General features: G+C 37.7%; 1 protein-coding gene across 1 annotated transcript in view; it reads right to left on the bottom strand.

Annotated features, from left to right (window-relative positions):
* Nucleotides 1–254: 254 nt before the first annotated feature.
* Nucleotides 255–16,350, bottom strand: part of Dsg4 (desmoglein 4) — a 28,635-nt gene continuing 12,539 nt past the window's right edge. The window contains exons 7-14 of the mRNA XM_004853296.3: nucleotides 15,505–15,776; nucleotides 13,941–14,080; nucleotides 11,390–11,608; nucleotides 9,006–9,311; nucleotides 5,649–5,788; nucleotides 5,438–5,501; nucleotides 4,260–4,468; nucleotides 255–2,289 (exon numbers count right to left, since the gene is read on the bottom strand). Of these exons, the coding sequence (XP_004853353.2) occupies nucleotides 1,522–2,289; nucleotides 4,260–4,468; nucleotides 5,438–5,501; nucleotides 5,649–5,788; nucleotides 9,006–9,311; nucleotides 11,390–11,608; nucleotides 13,941–14,080; nucleotides 15,505–15,776 (2,118 nt within the window). The 3' untranslated portion in view covers nucleotides 255–1,521. The remainder of the gene's footprint in view (nucleotides 2,290–4,259; nucleotides 4,469–5,437; nucleotides 5,502–5,648; nucleotides 5,789–9,005; nucleotides 9,312–11,389; nucleotides 11,609–13,940; nucleotides 14,081–15,504; nucleotides 15,777–16,350) is intronic.

A 16,350-nucleotide genomic window follows, 5' to 3' on the forward strand; every position in this document is an offset into this window, starting at 1 on the left:
CAATTAGGAATAGCAAAGACAATGCAGTAGACAAAGTTAAATTCTCTCCATTCTGATGAAGTTCTAGGTTTAAAACACTGGCCAGGGTATCTGAGCAAAAGGTCCAAAGTTTTGTACTATAGCTAATTGGTTGTGGTCATTTAACCTCTTTATTTCTAGATTCTTTGTAAAATGAGAGACTTGAGCAAGACATTATGTGAGATGCCTCAAATTCCATCATGGTTTTATTTATAAAGGAACAAAAAAAGCAAGAAGTATGATAGTTATTTCTTTCCAAAAGGAATGAGCCCTCAAAATAAGTTTATTTCATTTACATTGTCTTTCTGGTCACATTACAGTTACTACTATATAGTTTACATATTTTACAGAATTCAGTAAAAGTAGTTGCCAGAGTTTCCTTTTCTTAAACCAGCTGCGTGCCTACTAAAATAAGCAATCTGTCTGTGTGTTCCCATTTCATCCATTCAACATAAAAGTAGTTTTATTAGAAAGAGAAACAACTTGGTGATGAACTTACATCATTTGGTAGGAATTTCAAGGCTACATCTCAAAGTTTTAAGTCTAGAAATGAATTAAAAGCTCTATGAAGGCACAAATCATGTCTCTCTTCTTTACCTGTTCACAAAGCCAAGACCAACATTCAGTAGCATTCTAAGTAAATATTGTTCAATACATAAATAATTACAGATGTGCTTTTAGAAACCATCTGGTTGCCAAATGAAAGCTCTATGATGCAGGTCAATACAGCTGATTAATCCTGTTTCTTTCTCTTTTTTTTTTTTTTGATATAATTAGTAAATGTAGGGAAAATGCTAATTCATTCTCTCAGATCTGTTTTTATTGTGGAGTTGTCATAATTTTTTGCAATTCTAAATTAATTTACAGCTAATTATATTAATCAATAAAGTACAATACAAATTCATATATGTTTCCTTTTCACGAGCCAATATCGCTTGGCAAACCCTTTTTTATACTAAGCATGCTCTATTGCTTAATATTGCTTATTTTGAGAAATCATGTGGTGAAACAAATGATTTTAGATATATGCTTCATATTCCTTCAAATTTCCTCTCTGAAATGTACATTGCATTCACCTTTTCAATCAAGAAATTTTAGTAGAAACATTTCTTTAAAGAAAAATGTGGCCAGTGGATGCTGACAAGGCTTCTCTTGCAACTCTCAAGAATGAGGGCATATTAATTTACATAACTGTTTCTACAGGGTTCAAGGCCTGGAGGACTTGTGAAATGAACCATGTGCTATTTATTTGACAGTGTCAAAGGACAGAAAAAATTTTATTCAATTTTTTTGCACATTATTTAAAATCAGAAAAACTAAGAATGTTTCTAAAGTGCTTAGCCCTCTTTACCCCCACATTAAACTTAGAACCACATTAAACTTAAAATATTTGAATGTTTGCTAGCTGTTAAAATGTCAATACAGAACATCATATGTCTCTGATGGATACATTGGTGGTCATTATCAGGGTGTAAGGTCTCTAGAATATTGGCCATAAAGCATTTACTGCGGGGAGTAACGTATATTACTATATCGTGTTACTCTATGTCGAGGTGTCATCGGAGATGTACAGCCGATGGTTTGGCTTATGTGAATGTCTGGACTCACCATTTGTGTCACTTGAATTTCTGGACCTACCAAGATACCACCACTCATCACAGGTCCCACACAAGCATCAGCCATGCCAGCACTGTTCATGTCAGGCATCCCAGGGCTAGCCAATACTCTCTCAGCATGGTATACATCGTGTGTGTTGGCTAACTCAGCAGGTACACAAATATTCCCTTGAACATCATAGACAGGTGCCATTACTGTCTCAGTTACTACAACAGAGGGTGGGAGCTGCGGGTCAAAGACAATGGTAGTGGGTTGGACACATGGCTCAGCAGTAGTGTAGGTCTCGGTCACTATGATGTCCCCATGAATGACTGGTTCAGCTGTTGCCATTTCTGCTTGGAATTCAGCCTCTGAGAGAGTCATTCCTGAAGATTCGTTCACAAAGTAGTTAGGGCCGAGCAGAGGGAGGTCAGTACTGATGGGTATACAGGCCTGGTGTGAAGGGAATGGCTCAATTTCTGTGTCTAAGCAGATTTCAGCAAGAGTTCGAAATTTTGGATCTAAGGTTTCCATGTAGCCTTCATCTAAGTCGTCCACAATCCAACTGCAGCACCCGATGGAGCCCACGGGAGACCCCACTCCTTCATGGTCGTAAATGAGCAGGCAGTCATTGGCTGGCCGGCCTTCGTCTTCATCTGCATATGCATATGCTTTCTAAAGTTAGAAGAAAAACAGGATGTTAGAAAAATTTATTTTCCTTCAAAACAATCAAAGATGAATAATGGCAACGCTTCAGAGACTTTTGATCTAAAAAGATTTTATAGGATGAACAGAAAAAAAAACCTAGCACTTTGATGTATTACTAAATAACTAGAATATTTTTGGAGATTAATGTGAATTGATGGGGTATAGAATTTGAAGACTAAATGTGAATTTCTCTAATTTGAAAACTAATAAATGATAATGTCTATATTTTGTTCAGATTTTAAATCAAAGATAGTATGTATCTTTTGGTCTTAAAGTCCTTTGTTTCTGAGATGACCTAGAAATAATAGCATGTATTTAGCTTTGTTTAAAATGTTGATTTCAGGAGGGATATTTGATCAATTTGGAATGGAAGCCTGTAGAGAGATGTGAATTTCTCTCAACTCAGACACTTATGCCAGAGTGCTTATGAAGCCTTGTGTGGCTTGAGTCGAGACAGCTGGGATGGCACTAAGAAGGAAAGCACTGAGCTTACCTACTATGACTTTAGAATTTTGTTTTGTTTTGTTTTTTTTGGTACCGGGGATTGAAGTTGGGACCTTGCGCTTGAGAGGCAGGCGATGGCACCACTGAGCTAAATCCGCGGACCACAAAATTATTTTTAAAGAAGTCCCTTCAAATAAAATCTTAGGCAGGAGCCGAGTATGGAGAGAAGAATAGAGGAAGGCAGAACCTCCGGGTTTGAAGGGGTGGAGCAGGCCAGAGAGCCACCTTCCCCTTCCCCTCACCTTCTGTGGCCCTGGAAGGGGTCTATGGAACCTTACAGAGCAACAGCCCAAATCTCCTGATACAGTCTGACATCCTCTTTATATTATAAAATAACCAATGGCCCAGAGAGCGGTGAATTGCATGCCTAGGACCCAAAGTGTTGTAGAACAAAATCTCAAATCCAGTTGTCCCCTCTGCACTATGTCATACTGCTTTCTCTCTGGTCTGTACCAGGTTCTAAATTCCACCATTACAAATCAATGATTTTATAGTTAGAAATGAGTCATTTATGAGTTCAGCATTAACTTAATCCTCCGGTGTTTAGTACTTTGAGTGGCACCTCAGTAAGAGGGTAATCGCCCTTGTGTAGGGCACAGGTTAGTTGCTGGGGAGGAAGGGAGTGCTGTAAAAAGTCGGGGGAAGTGGCACAATTTTGTAGAGACTTAACCCGGGGCTCAGACATGTCTAGACTTCCCACGTCACCCCGAATTCTAGTGCTGTTTTCTAAGAGCAGCTCTAGAATGGTTTGGAAAGTATCTCAGTTCCTGTAGAGAAAGGAGAATGAAGTTTTATTTGTCTCATAGTGGACTGCTTGTAACTGAAGGAAAAAACGTCAAGTACAACTTTGAAACTGATAGAGCTCCTTTGATCTAGGTGTGATTTTTATAAAGGATTTAAAAAACAATTTTTACGTAATGTGCTCATTTGTTGAAAGGATGGATGAGTTGGTATCAATCAGTCATTTAAACAATTGATACTATTCATTATGTTCTGCAACAGTATTTTTTAACTGGTAATTTGAAGGTGTAGTTTACAACCGCAACAACGTCTTCCTTCAGGACAGGAGGGACGAGTTTACAAAGAGGACCTGAGCACACATTAGTTTCCTTGATTAGCATTCTCCAGCTTCGCTATTGCTATGAGAAACATTGAGAAACCAGCAGGGAACAGAAGACGGAAAAATGAAAAGGGGAAGTGGAGAATCACGAGGGTTGCCGGCCTTTTTTGCGGTATTAAAATGTGTTATGGCAACCGAATCTGATATACTGCTGCAGTTTGGCTTGTGTATTTTAAGGAGAAGTGAAATATTTTTTATTTAGATTAGGGTAGGGTAAAGGACGGATATACTGTATTTCAGAAGAAGTATTGCCAGTATTAGTACTGTTACTGTCAGCCCGCGTCCGCTTGCGTGCGAAGGTGCACGCCGTCACCTCGGAGAAGTAGCCGTCCAGGAAGGCCGCGTTCAGGCCGGCGTCCGCGTACTCCCGCAGGGTGCCCATGGTGGAGCTCCTCTTCCCCGAGGCTCCAGCCGCCGGCCCGCTGGCCAGGCCCCCTGCGGTCCCCACGGCGGTGTTGAGGTCCACTCCGGACACGCCCCCTTCCACCGTCCCTCCGCCTGCGTAGGTGTTCGTGTAGATTTCTACAAAGAGAGGAGGGCCCTGTAACCGCGCACACGCGGGGCGGGCTCTGGAAGGCGACGCATGGATTAAACCGGAATCTCTAGGCTTGACGAACGAATAAAAGTCACAGATGCAGAAGGAGCTCACTCAGGAGCAGGCTCACGAGGGGACTACCCCGCCTGTGACCCCTCGGGGACCAACTGTGGGTCCACTTTTATTCTCTGCTTGCAAAGGACCTGGCTTGGGATATGGAGGAATCATAGCCCCGAAGTCTGAATGTCTCCTCCAGAACTGGGCTACTCTGTGCTCTGTTCTGTCATGGCCAATAGCCTGGGTAGTTTTCAGTATTCTTAGATGTGGGTGGGACCAGTGAGTTAGGAGAATGTAAGGCACCCTGGGTGAAGTGAAGGAGAGTTAGTCAGTGTTTCTTTTTTTTTCATTTGCTGCTGTTTCTTTTTTCAACGGTTTATATTACAGACATTACACTAGCACTTAGTCTGTGCCAGGCACTATTTTAAAGTACATTTTGTATACTTTGTATATATACATATATGTATGTAGCGTATGCGTGTGTATACATATATATTATACATGATATATATATATATATAATATGTACATCTGTGTATATTTATTCCTCACAGCAACACTTTGAAGTGGGTACTGTAACAACCTCATTTCAAAGAGAAGGAAATAGGCCCAGAGTCTAGGCCTTCCCACTCACTTCCTACAAAGAGTAGCAGAGCTGGGAGTTAAACCCATGCATTTTGGTTTCAGAATTTGCTCTTAATTGGTGAATCGTACTTCATACATTAGACTTTGAGAAAAAAATAAAGTAGGTATGTTACACATGTCTACCTCTTACTATACTATCCTTTAAGAAATCTGACAGATATTCTATGTTTTATAAGGTCCTTGTATAAGAGGTTGGTCTGATTGAATAATTTTGCATATTGTAAAAAGAAAAACAGAATTTGATATTTACTGACCAGAAGAATCAATATGATCCTGGGTATTAGAAGCTGTCATGGGTCCGCATATATGTGACACATCCTGCAAAGAAAAAAAATTTCAAATACATGCTTCATGTTGAATACTTTTACACTGACATCTATCCACTTTTGTGTGGTGTGTCACTGTCAAAGGACGTTCAGTTTCCACAGAAAACTCATGCTTCTTTGGAAGTGACAGACTGCTCACCCTGTCCTCAGGATGGGCCCCTTCTATTCTCCAGGGCTGTATCACTCCTTCGCCCCCCTCAGGCACAGGAGCAAACCCGGTCCCCAGGCCTTCTGGCTGTCGTCGTTTGCAGCAGCACATGAGCAGCAAGAGTGGTGACACTGCCCAAGAGAGCGGTGAAGAAGAGTTAGCATCCATCGCTCAAGGTTGGAAGTCAGCGAATGCGTCTTTTTTGTAGCATTGTAGTCAGAACCAAGGGCATACATATCAGTTTCCCCATTGGAGGATCAAGTATACATATCCATGTCTATAATTGCAGACCCACCCAGCCACAGAGGACTCTGGAGCTGGAATGCTAGGACCCAAGTTCTTTCCTAGTCCAAGAGTCCTGAGCCACTGGTGCCACACACAGGATTCCAATCCAGTTTTGGATTCTGATCTCCCATATACCTGTATGTGAATTTATACACGTGTATGTACACACACATCGAAGCAACTGCAGATGGTACAAGACTTACAATGGTTTGACTTACACTTTTTGATTTTTACATCATTTTGTCAAAATGATGTACATTCAGTAGAGACTACTTGGGAATTTGAATTTTGATCTTTTCTCCGGGCTAGTGATAACTGGTGCCCAATCATCTCCTTTGAAGCTGGGCAATGGTCAGTGAGCTGCAGCTCCCAGTCATCCACTATTCTCTAGGGTGCTGTGTTGCCAAGTGATGATGTTAGATAGGTTAGGTCTATTAAATGCACTTTCAACTTAGGAGCTTTTCAATTTACTATGGGTTTGCTGAGAATAAATCCCATCCTAAATTGAGGATCATGAATATATGCATGCACACACGTATATCAACAAAAATATAAATCTATGCTTCCATGGGCATGCGTACATCCACAGGTACATGTAAAATATATTGGGGTATACATAGACCATGTCTATACGGGCACATTCACATAGACACCTATATATACAAACATACATAACCAGGCATAGCATACCCAGATGTAAGTTAAACATACCATCAATGTATCTTTTCAAGAGACTTGGCTACAAGACTCAGTTATGTGACCTAGAGGTAGGTTCTTTCCTCAACCCTCATTGTATTTATACTTAAAACCATCAAATATCACCCACTGAATTTCACTGAGCTATTTACATTTATTATTTTAAGACTTTATCCAGGGTTGAAGGGTGTAGCTCAGTAGAGTACATGCTTTGCATGAGGTGCTGGGTTTAATTCCCAGCACTTCCCCAGGCTTCATCTATAAAATATAACAGAAAATCAATGCTATCACAAAGTTTGAACTTTCCAAATGTTACTACTAACAAAACATTTTTCATATGTTATCTTGATAATCACCTCCACTGTGTACTTTGGTCTATAATTATAGAGAAGTTTTCTAAGAGTCTGGAATACATTACAATTAGTTCTTGGAGTCTACTCTAGTTGCTTTTTATATTTTCCTAATGCCCTAGCACAACATGTATTTACTGAATGGGTTAATTAAAAGCTCAGACAAGAATATGAAAGATACTGCATCAGGCTTGTTAGTTACTCGTTTCATTAAAACAATGAATTTGGCAGTTTTACCTACCATCTGTACCATGAACAATGGAAGGTCAAATTTTACATTTTCAGAGAACTTTATGGAAAAGGACTCAAACTGGAACCAGTGGTTTGTATGCAGTGCCCCACCTACACTGTTTCTATGGATGCCAGTGGGCGTTGGGTCATGCACCATGTGGCATAAGCTCCAACAAAGGCACTGCTTAACCAATGGGATCCTTGTAGCACATGGCAAATGCAATTGCTGTATGCATAAGTTCATTTCAAGCTAGAGTGCAAAGTCTTAATTTGAATCCCTTTGGGAATGGAAGGTTAGGACTTAGTTCCCTCACCTCCCACATTGCACTGCCTCTCTCCCCTGTGACAGACCATGAGCTTCGTCATTGAAGACAAGTGACTTTGTTTATTGGGCCATTTCCTTGGTATTCTATAATGAATTTAACAGTGGTCTTGCTTTCTTTGCCTGAGTTAGGAAACATGATGTGAAATTCTTAGTGCTAGTCTGTTGAAAATATAGTTGATACTGGATTTTTAACGCTAGGCCCCAGAAGGCTTAAACACGCCCACACTTGTGGGTCTTTTTAGGTTAGAACTCAGGTATGGATGCTTCTAAAGGGCTCTAGGTGATTCTTATTGGCAGCTGGGGTTGAGAAGCACTGACTGAAAGGTTAGTTGCCACCTCCACTCGGTTGCTCTAGAATCATATTCTGTGAAAATGTCTCTAATATCATTTTGAGAATCATTCACGATTTCTATACATTCTTGCAAACTCACAGATTATTTTAAGAAAGAAAGCCTGCTTGCAAGTCAGGTTTTTAGTACTTTGAAATGATAACATTTTAATTTGTGCTCATCCATTAACATGTTAACCTTACATTTGGATGAGTTTAATCTTTTAAAATTTTAGAATCCTGTATTGGATCCCCATGAAATCTGTTTTCCAGGGGCAAATTAAAATACATGACAATCTGTCTTCTGAGGACCTACATCTTTTTGCAAAAGATTTAGGGAGAGGAGACTCTTTCTTTGAAAGTTTTCCATTCCTGTAACTCTGCTCTTAGTTCAGAGAGAGGCAAGGGGTACATTTCCTTTTCTAAACTTACCTGAATCCTATTACATCGCAGCAAGCAGGTCACCTGAGCTCCAGTCCTCATTGTTTCCTTCTTGCCTGTGGCTTGAAGCCCACGTTTGATCTATCACAAATGTGCCCGCACGTTGGCCCCAAGCTACCTTTAGCCTCTACTTCCTGAGTGTGCTGTGTCCTTTTATCTCTCTTGCTTGCTGGTCTGTTGTTTTCTTTGGGTTTTGGTGCTGGGGTATGCGCTCTACCACTGGGCTACATCCTCAGCTCCGCCCCTGTTTGTTTCTGGCATTTCTTTTTCCTAGATTATCTTTTGGATTTTCCCAGGTACATCATTCTTCTAAGAAAAGTCTCAGCTCTCATGCCCAACTCAAAATTCACTTCTTCTGCAAAGATTTTCCCAGTCTCCCTATGTTGAAATAATTGCTTCAGTCTTTTTACTCTTAAAACATTTTGATGACATTTCTATTGCAGGATTAATTTTATGACTTCTAACAGCTATTTTCATGTTTCTCAACCCACATTAATCCTTGATCTTAGATATCATTATTGAATAGGTACTTTTCTATTAGGTCCTATTATATATTTATTTAAAAAGGCACACAAAAAATACTATACACACTAAAATAAAGAGACAAATATACCTAATCTAAGCATGCAAGTGAGCCTAGAGAGCCCTATTTTGAAGGATGGCTGAAAAGAATGACTTAATTCAGTACTTACGAAGCACTAATAAGAGGCCCAGAACAATCATGCTGATCCCCCCAGGTCCAAGCCCAACATTTGAATCCTCAACTCCATGATCAGTGGCAAACCCATTCATGTCAGCAGTCACTGAGCTGACATCCCCATTATAGATGCCTGTGGTACTCCACTGCCAGCACACGTGGTTGCTGTCACAATCGCAGGCATTTAACTGCACAATCTGTGCCAGTTCACACTGTCTGTTATAGCTGTCCTTTACTAGGATGGGGACTTGGTAAAGTTGCTCTGATAAAATCTGCTCAGTCATAAGGATGGCAGCAGTATCTGAAAAGGAAGAGAGGAGATAGAATAATTTAAATTCCTCGGTGGTAACACTTCTTAATACACAAGGCTGCTTAGAGCCTGAAGTTTTCACGCTCTTGATCATAGAGCACCCTGCCATTTTATTTTTATTTTCATTTAAAATTTATTGTTTAGCTGCTGCCTGCTAGGCGGTGACTTCTATAAGCAGGAAGAGATTCTGTTTATTTTCAGAACAATAGTACTCAACATATAATATGCACTCAATACAGTTTTGTCTAATGATGAATAATATTGAGCTAAAAGAAAATACTAGAAGTCTTATATTTAGGACTACAGTTTACAAAATATCCTCTTTAGGACTGCTGTTTAAAAATGTTGCCTTTTCATTTGAAATCCATCCAATAACTATCACTCTAATTCTTTGTGGCTGTGGAATTATATTGAAAATATTGCTTACAATATTATTTCTTTATCAATCCATGGAGGTTGTACAGATGACTAAATTTATGCTTAAACCACGAGAGCATATTGGATTAATCATAGCACACATTTTTATTATTATGGTTCATTACCTTTTTTTAATTATATGACAAGCCAGCCCTATCTGCTAAAATCCAACCTGTGCACTAGCAAGAATCAGATAAGACAATAGCACACCAGGTGAAGTTCATTTCATTCTTCAACACCAGCATTGAAGCAGGCTCTTGGAATGTCATTTTCTACGTGATAATATATATATATATATATTTTACTGGAAAATCTATTATACCATTTAAACAGTTTTACCAACTTATATGTAGACTTTATTTTTATTCTAGATTCTAGAATAACTAGGATCTGAATGAAGAAAAAAGTAATAAGTATTATGAAGAATGGCTTATTTAGCTTTATAAACAGAAGCAGTTTTTAGTGGAATTTCTTTAACGTGATCAGTGTTTTAAAATATGAGAGTGGTTTTGTTAAAAAAAAAAAAACAACTAGTAAGTTTAATGGTAAAAGCAAGTTGCCTAATTTCCTCCTTAGACCAAGTTTTTATTGATCACATTTCCCCTGGTATCATCTAGAGTTTCTCCACTCTGAATTCTGTGAATGAAGCCTGGTGACCTCATAGAGGTGGGAGGTATTTCCTCTTCCCTCAGGCTCTGTGGCCTGACCCCCACCTCAGTATGCCACAGAGTCTTTCCCATTGACTCAGTGTATGTGGGGTAGGAGAGTTACCTCAGGTCTTCTCATGGCATCTTGTTTTCTACTATACATTTAATATTTTAGGAGAAAGAACCCAAGATAGATAAAATGTTGGGTTGCTAGAAATTTACTCTCTCTTTCTCTCTTTCTTTTTAAAAATCATTGTTAGAAATTGATTTTTACATAGCTGTTGTCAGCACACATACATATACTACTTTGGTAAGTGTTTTTTACTTTACATTTTTGTTGATGCATTCCTTTGTATTTAAATACTTTGCATACGTATTATTTTAATGGTTGTGTAGTAGCATATCCTAATAATATGTACTACAGTTTGAACAACAGTTCTAATATTGGACAATTTGGATTTAAAATTTTACCCTTACAAATAAGTCTGATCTAGTAGCTTTATAGAAACAATATCATTGATCTTATATGGTCCGAAGTAAGTAGAATACGTGTAAATGTATCTATGGGATATCTGAATTTCAGAGACATGTATGTGACTTGCCTGAAATTATTCAGAATAGGAACTTGTGACATGTGGTGAGTTAGTCAGAGTTTTGTTTATTTCAACTGATCAGGTATTGGTTAATTGCCTATCTGTATAACAAAATGACAACTAAACATATATATATATATATATATATGATACACTAAACTGATATATACGACTATATACATGATGTATATCTATGTATATGACAATTTATGACTGCAGTCTGAACATTTTCATTTTATTTGTCCAAATATTTCCTCCAACATCCTAATCTCTACATGAAGTTTTTCTTCATTTAATGTGAATGTGGCAAAACTTATGAAAAAAGAGAAAGTATTATTAAATGTCTTAGCTGATTATTTGGAGATTGTTTACTTTTGGATGTAAAGCGTGAGGAAGTGTACATTCTGCTTACCATTTATGGGTCTGATATCCCACATTTGAGCTGTGTGTGGTGGCTGGTCCACAACACAGAAGGTAAAGGGAGCCCCGTAAGAAGAGTCACGGACATAGATGAGGACTGATGGAGAATTAGTACAGATGATATTTGTTTCAGAATAAACGACTGGACAGTAATCGTTGGCATCAGGAACCTCGATACATATGGTTCCTGTGGCGGTCTTCCGAGAGCCATCTGAAAAGTAAAGCAGCAGAGCTACTCTGAGCGAAATGGTGTCCGGACAAAGTCCTTTCTCCATGACCCCTGAGGATGGCACAGCATTTAGCAACAGCATGACCGGCCCGTGGAACATGCCAGGCTCTGCCTCCCTCAGCGAGCTGTGCGCTCTCTGGCCTTTGTGTGCCTTGGGCCAGGCACACTGGCTTCTTGTGAGCTTTTTTAGAACACATTTTTCCTTAACTCAAGACTCTTGAGCATTCTGTTCACTCTTCCTAAAATGTCTTTCATCTTCATTCAACTTTTCAATTTCATCTTCATGCTAATTCCTATGTATGTTTTGATGGAAAATTAAATGTCCTCCCTCAGAGAAGACTCACAGCTTTTGATTCTCACCCCATCTCAGTAAATTAGACTCTTGACCAGCACATAGCCTTCCATTTAGGATGTTTATCCGACCTGTGTTTGCCGAAAAGCTACAACTGAATGGAGCAATTACTTGTGAAGTTTTTCCTTCCTGTTTCTGTTGTTGTTGATATTAATTCCATATTATTTCTTTCTAAAATAGAATTTCTGAAAACAAATATAAATCTATTAGATTTTTCTTCTCTAAACTATTTGAGACAAATTTTTGGTCAGTATAATTTATTAGAAAAGGCAGAGGATAAGTATTAGGATTCTGGGCTTAGTGCTCATTTCTACTATATGTTTTATGATTGTGATAGTGAATAAAGATTTTTTTAATCCTTAAAAGATGTTGAGTTTTCTCACTTGTAAAGTAGAACATTACCATCTTTATAGCACCAAGGTCATTTTCTGAAAAGTTAATAAAATTCTTTTAAAGATTTTTTTTATGCCTAAGTAGTAGTGTCACTGAGTTAATCACATGATAATAAACCAACATATCTATCCATATCCTACATGACTTTGTACAGCCCGTTCTTATGCCCTATTTCATACTGGACATTCTAGGCTAACATGTCTATTCACTTAGTTTCTCACAGAGACATAAGATTATTCCATAGATTGTTTTATTCATCATTCCCTGGTCCTCGTACGGCCTCATGATGTCACAAACAAAGTAGAACACTTGCTCTCAAATGCAGTTTGCTGTCCATATTACTCTGCCTTTTCCCTTGGTGGTGACACATCCTGTCTCAAACAGAGCCACCTGGGTACCTCTGTGCTAGTGCAGATGCCCTGCACAGGTGAATAAGCAAGGAGCTTTATTTTTAGTTTTCTCCTGGTACATTTTGCTAACACTTTCTCTCTCTTAATTAACTTTTTGTAGTAGGTTTTGAAGATTTTCACCTATTGTCAATACACAAACATAAGATGTGATCAAAATGGCTAGAATTCATTTTTGAAACAGGCCTTCTGGAACTCTGGTAATAAAAAGACAATATATTGATATAACTGACCCCGATGTTAAAAGTAACATCTTCAGGATAAAGATGTGACTCTATGGACTATAGCCTGGGTTCATCATGGTTTCTCTTTGAATCTTGTGCTACTCATTTATCTTTGTCTTTGTTTGGCTACTGTAAAGGTGAGATAGAAACTTAATGCAACCCTACAGTATCTATTTTATATTTAGCATGTAATTGGGACGTCTCTCTTTCCCCTTCATCCTGGTTACTGACCTTTCTCTGTTTTGTTCTGTAGCAGTTAGTTTCCTAGGCACTGTGCTGGAAAATCATTAACTATTGATAAATTGCTGTTTCTATTCACCAAGAAGAACCTGCAATAGACTTTCCTCTGAGAGAAATGGCTCAATTCCAATTAATTCAGTGCATGTGAGCTTATGACTTTTATTTTGGATCTTCTGTTTGGGATAACCTTGCACCTTCTTGGTCCATAACATTTTAGGAAGGATGCATTGAATCAGGCAACACTCACACAGGTTTCTCATGTAGCTCAGTTTAGGTGGTGCTAAAATAACTATACTCTTGGGACACTGCCTCACTGCCAGGTGGCCCCACAGTGAGCTTTGCGCCCTTACTTTAGGCAAACATTCCTAACATACTCAACAAGTGACACTAGCTTTACTCAAGGGATGAGGTTATAAACAGAAGCTAAATTTTATCTTCAGCTCTTGTGCTTTATGGTGTAAGCCAAATATAATTCTCTTTTGGAAGTAAGTGAAATAAATTATAGCTTAAGTATAAATTATAAGTGTAACAATTTAGTTCTTGATCTAAGGTGCTTAGAATTTTCCTCAAGTCATGTCTACAGCGCTAAATGATATATTATGCATTATTCAAATATCAAAATTAGACTAATAATATGTGTAATACTTAAAATATAGTAGTACAAATTTTATTAACATATTAAAAAGACATATTATTACCTTCTATAGCCAGGATCTCTGCTGTGTATATCCCATTGGTAATGTATTTTGACTTCTTATCGAATTCCCTAGAAAACTGTATCTCACCAGTCCTTGAATCAACTTTTAACCAGCTGCCTGCATCATGCCCTATGATATACCTGTTTTTAAATAAATAAGTTCATAATTATGCTTATAGGAAAATTAGTACTGTAAAATTACATAAGAGCCACAATGTAGTCAACTTATATATTGTGTTTGTGTACTTCACAATAACAATTCTTTTGGCTTATGGGGTGATGGAGAAGATGGTTAAAGTATGCTATATGCATGTACAAATCTGCCAAAACAAAACCTATTAATCTATATAATCAATACACATGAATAAAAATATGACAAATCAATAAAATATACATATCATTGGAAATCCCATATTAAATATATTAATCACAACTTCACCACAGTTTTGAAAGTTCATCACTCACAGTTCTTAGCATAATTAATAAAACATATGACTTTCAGATCTATTCATTGCATCACAGCAATATCAAACAGATTTTATTATCAAAAACAAAGATTGTTTTCTCCTTTTTATATATGGTACCCTTAGTAAGTCTGGTATAGAATGGAAATCATGTTATGTTTTGAGTATCTCATTGCTGGCCTACTCAAGGGGCTGAGATTCCTCTTTTGGTTTCTCTATCTGGGATTTGTTACAGATAATGGGTTAAAATGCTTGACCTAATTGGAAGATTTGGTTCTCTGTACCAGGCACAAATTCCAATCTTTAGTCCATTTCTTTGATCCTTTTTTCCTTTTCTCCATACTTATGTGCTTCATAATTTTTCTAGAGTCTGTCAATTTCTTAGTTGATTAAATTGGCTAAACAGGTAACATCAGAATAATTTATAAGTCAGTGGACTCTCTTCATTCCAAAAAACATCGGGAAGAAGGAAAGGAGACAGAGACAAGAAGGATACAGCAAAGACCTATTTCTGGTAAATTATTTCCGGAGTATTTCAATAGTCCTAACTCATGTAAAGTCTATATATCTAGTATTCTTTATGCCTGCCTTTCTATTTCTCCTCTCTGACACTCTTTATCTTATCAAATTTCTGAAACACTTGTGTTTTTGTTTCATCCATTGTTTTCCCCTCTTACATTAAGCAGAGGGTTGAAATTAGTCTCCAAGTCATAAATACCCCCAAGTTTTAAGGAAACAAGCACTGACTCACTTTTTATGGTGTGTTGTTTTGTCCAGTTTGGCCTGAGCAGCCCTAGTCCAGGGTAGTAAAACTCATCCCCAGAGATCAGAGAGACTCTTAGAGTAACTTAGGTCGTTCTTTGATCTTATAATTGTTCTTTGGACACAATTACTCTTATAATTAACCAGAGCTTTTACACCCTCTAAAATGCTATTAAAATGCTAAGAAAATTTCATATTTTATCATAGTCTCCTGAAATAAATCAGAAGAACAAAACAAAATCCTGAAAGTATTACAACCAACGTGTATTAGCACAAACAGCATGCATTAACACTGGTCTGAACCAGGCCACACTAATGTGAATACATTATGGGCAGTACCTGACATTTGTTGCAGGATTTCCTGTATCCAAATCGATAGCAGTGTATGTGCCAAGCACACGAGTCAGTAAGGAGTGTCCTGTTATTCCTTCTCGTACACTGAAAGTCTTGGAACTTGGATGAAATGTGTGTCCTTCTTTTACATTAATAATCTGAATTCTCACAGGGATTGAGTGCATCCGGAATTGAGAAGCAACCGAGTGGTGAAATTCAGCTTGGTTTTTAACTCCAATACCAAGATGAACATTAGGCATTGTTTCATAATCTAATGTCTGAAATGATGGAAAGTGAAAAACTTTGCATCAGCAAAGGATTGTTTGATAGAATAAAGAGGTGATAAGCCAGCCACATTCTAGAATAAAGTGCAAAAGCCATGAAAGTTAGATTTTGAATTGAAAAAAAATTTAGTTATTACTGGATTAGGTAATAGTATCATAATTAGGTAATAGTATCACTATCTTGGCATAATCATGTATGTAGGTCGTTTAAGCCCACAACTTCAAATTGTAATCACATTTTGAAAATTTAAATTTCTTACACAAAAACTCTAATTTCTTACACAAAAACTCTAAAGCAAAATGTTTCTTTTCAAACTGTTTATGAAAAACAAAAAATAAATTTAGAAGTGATAAAACAATGTTCACTACTGTTGAATGACTAACTACATAGGACCCGGATTTCCTTTTGAGAATTCACATCTGACAATCTCTTTCAGGTATTAGCAGCAGAATGAAGGAGCCAATATATATGATGTAATTGAACATGTAATTTTTTTAAATGATGCAAACAAATGTAAAGAATTCATGATTATTATAGCCAGCCATACACCATAATTGCATTGGGTCT

Source organism: Heterocephalus glaber, unplaced genomic scaffold, assembly GCF_053883595.1.
Source record: "Heterocephalus glaber isolate CG9 unplaced genomic scaffold, H.glaber_assembly_v1.0 deba00000331, whole genome shotgun sequence".
NCBI classification, from domain to species: Eukaryota; Metazoa; Chordata; class Mammalia; order Rodentia; family Bathyergidae; genus Heterocephalus; species Heterocephalus glaber.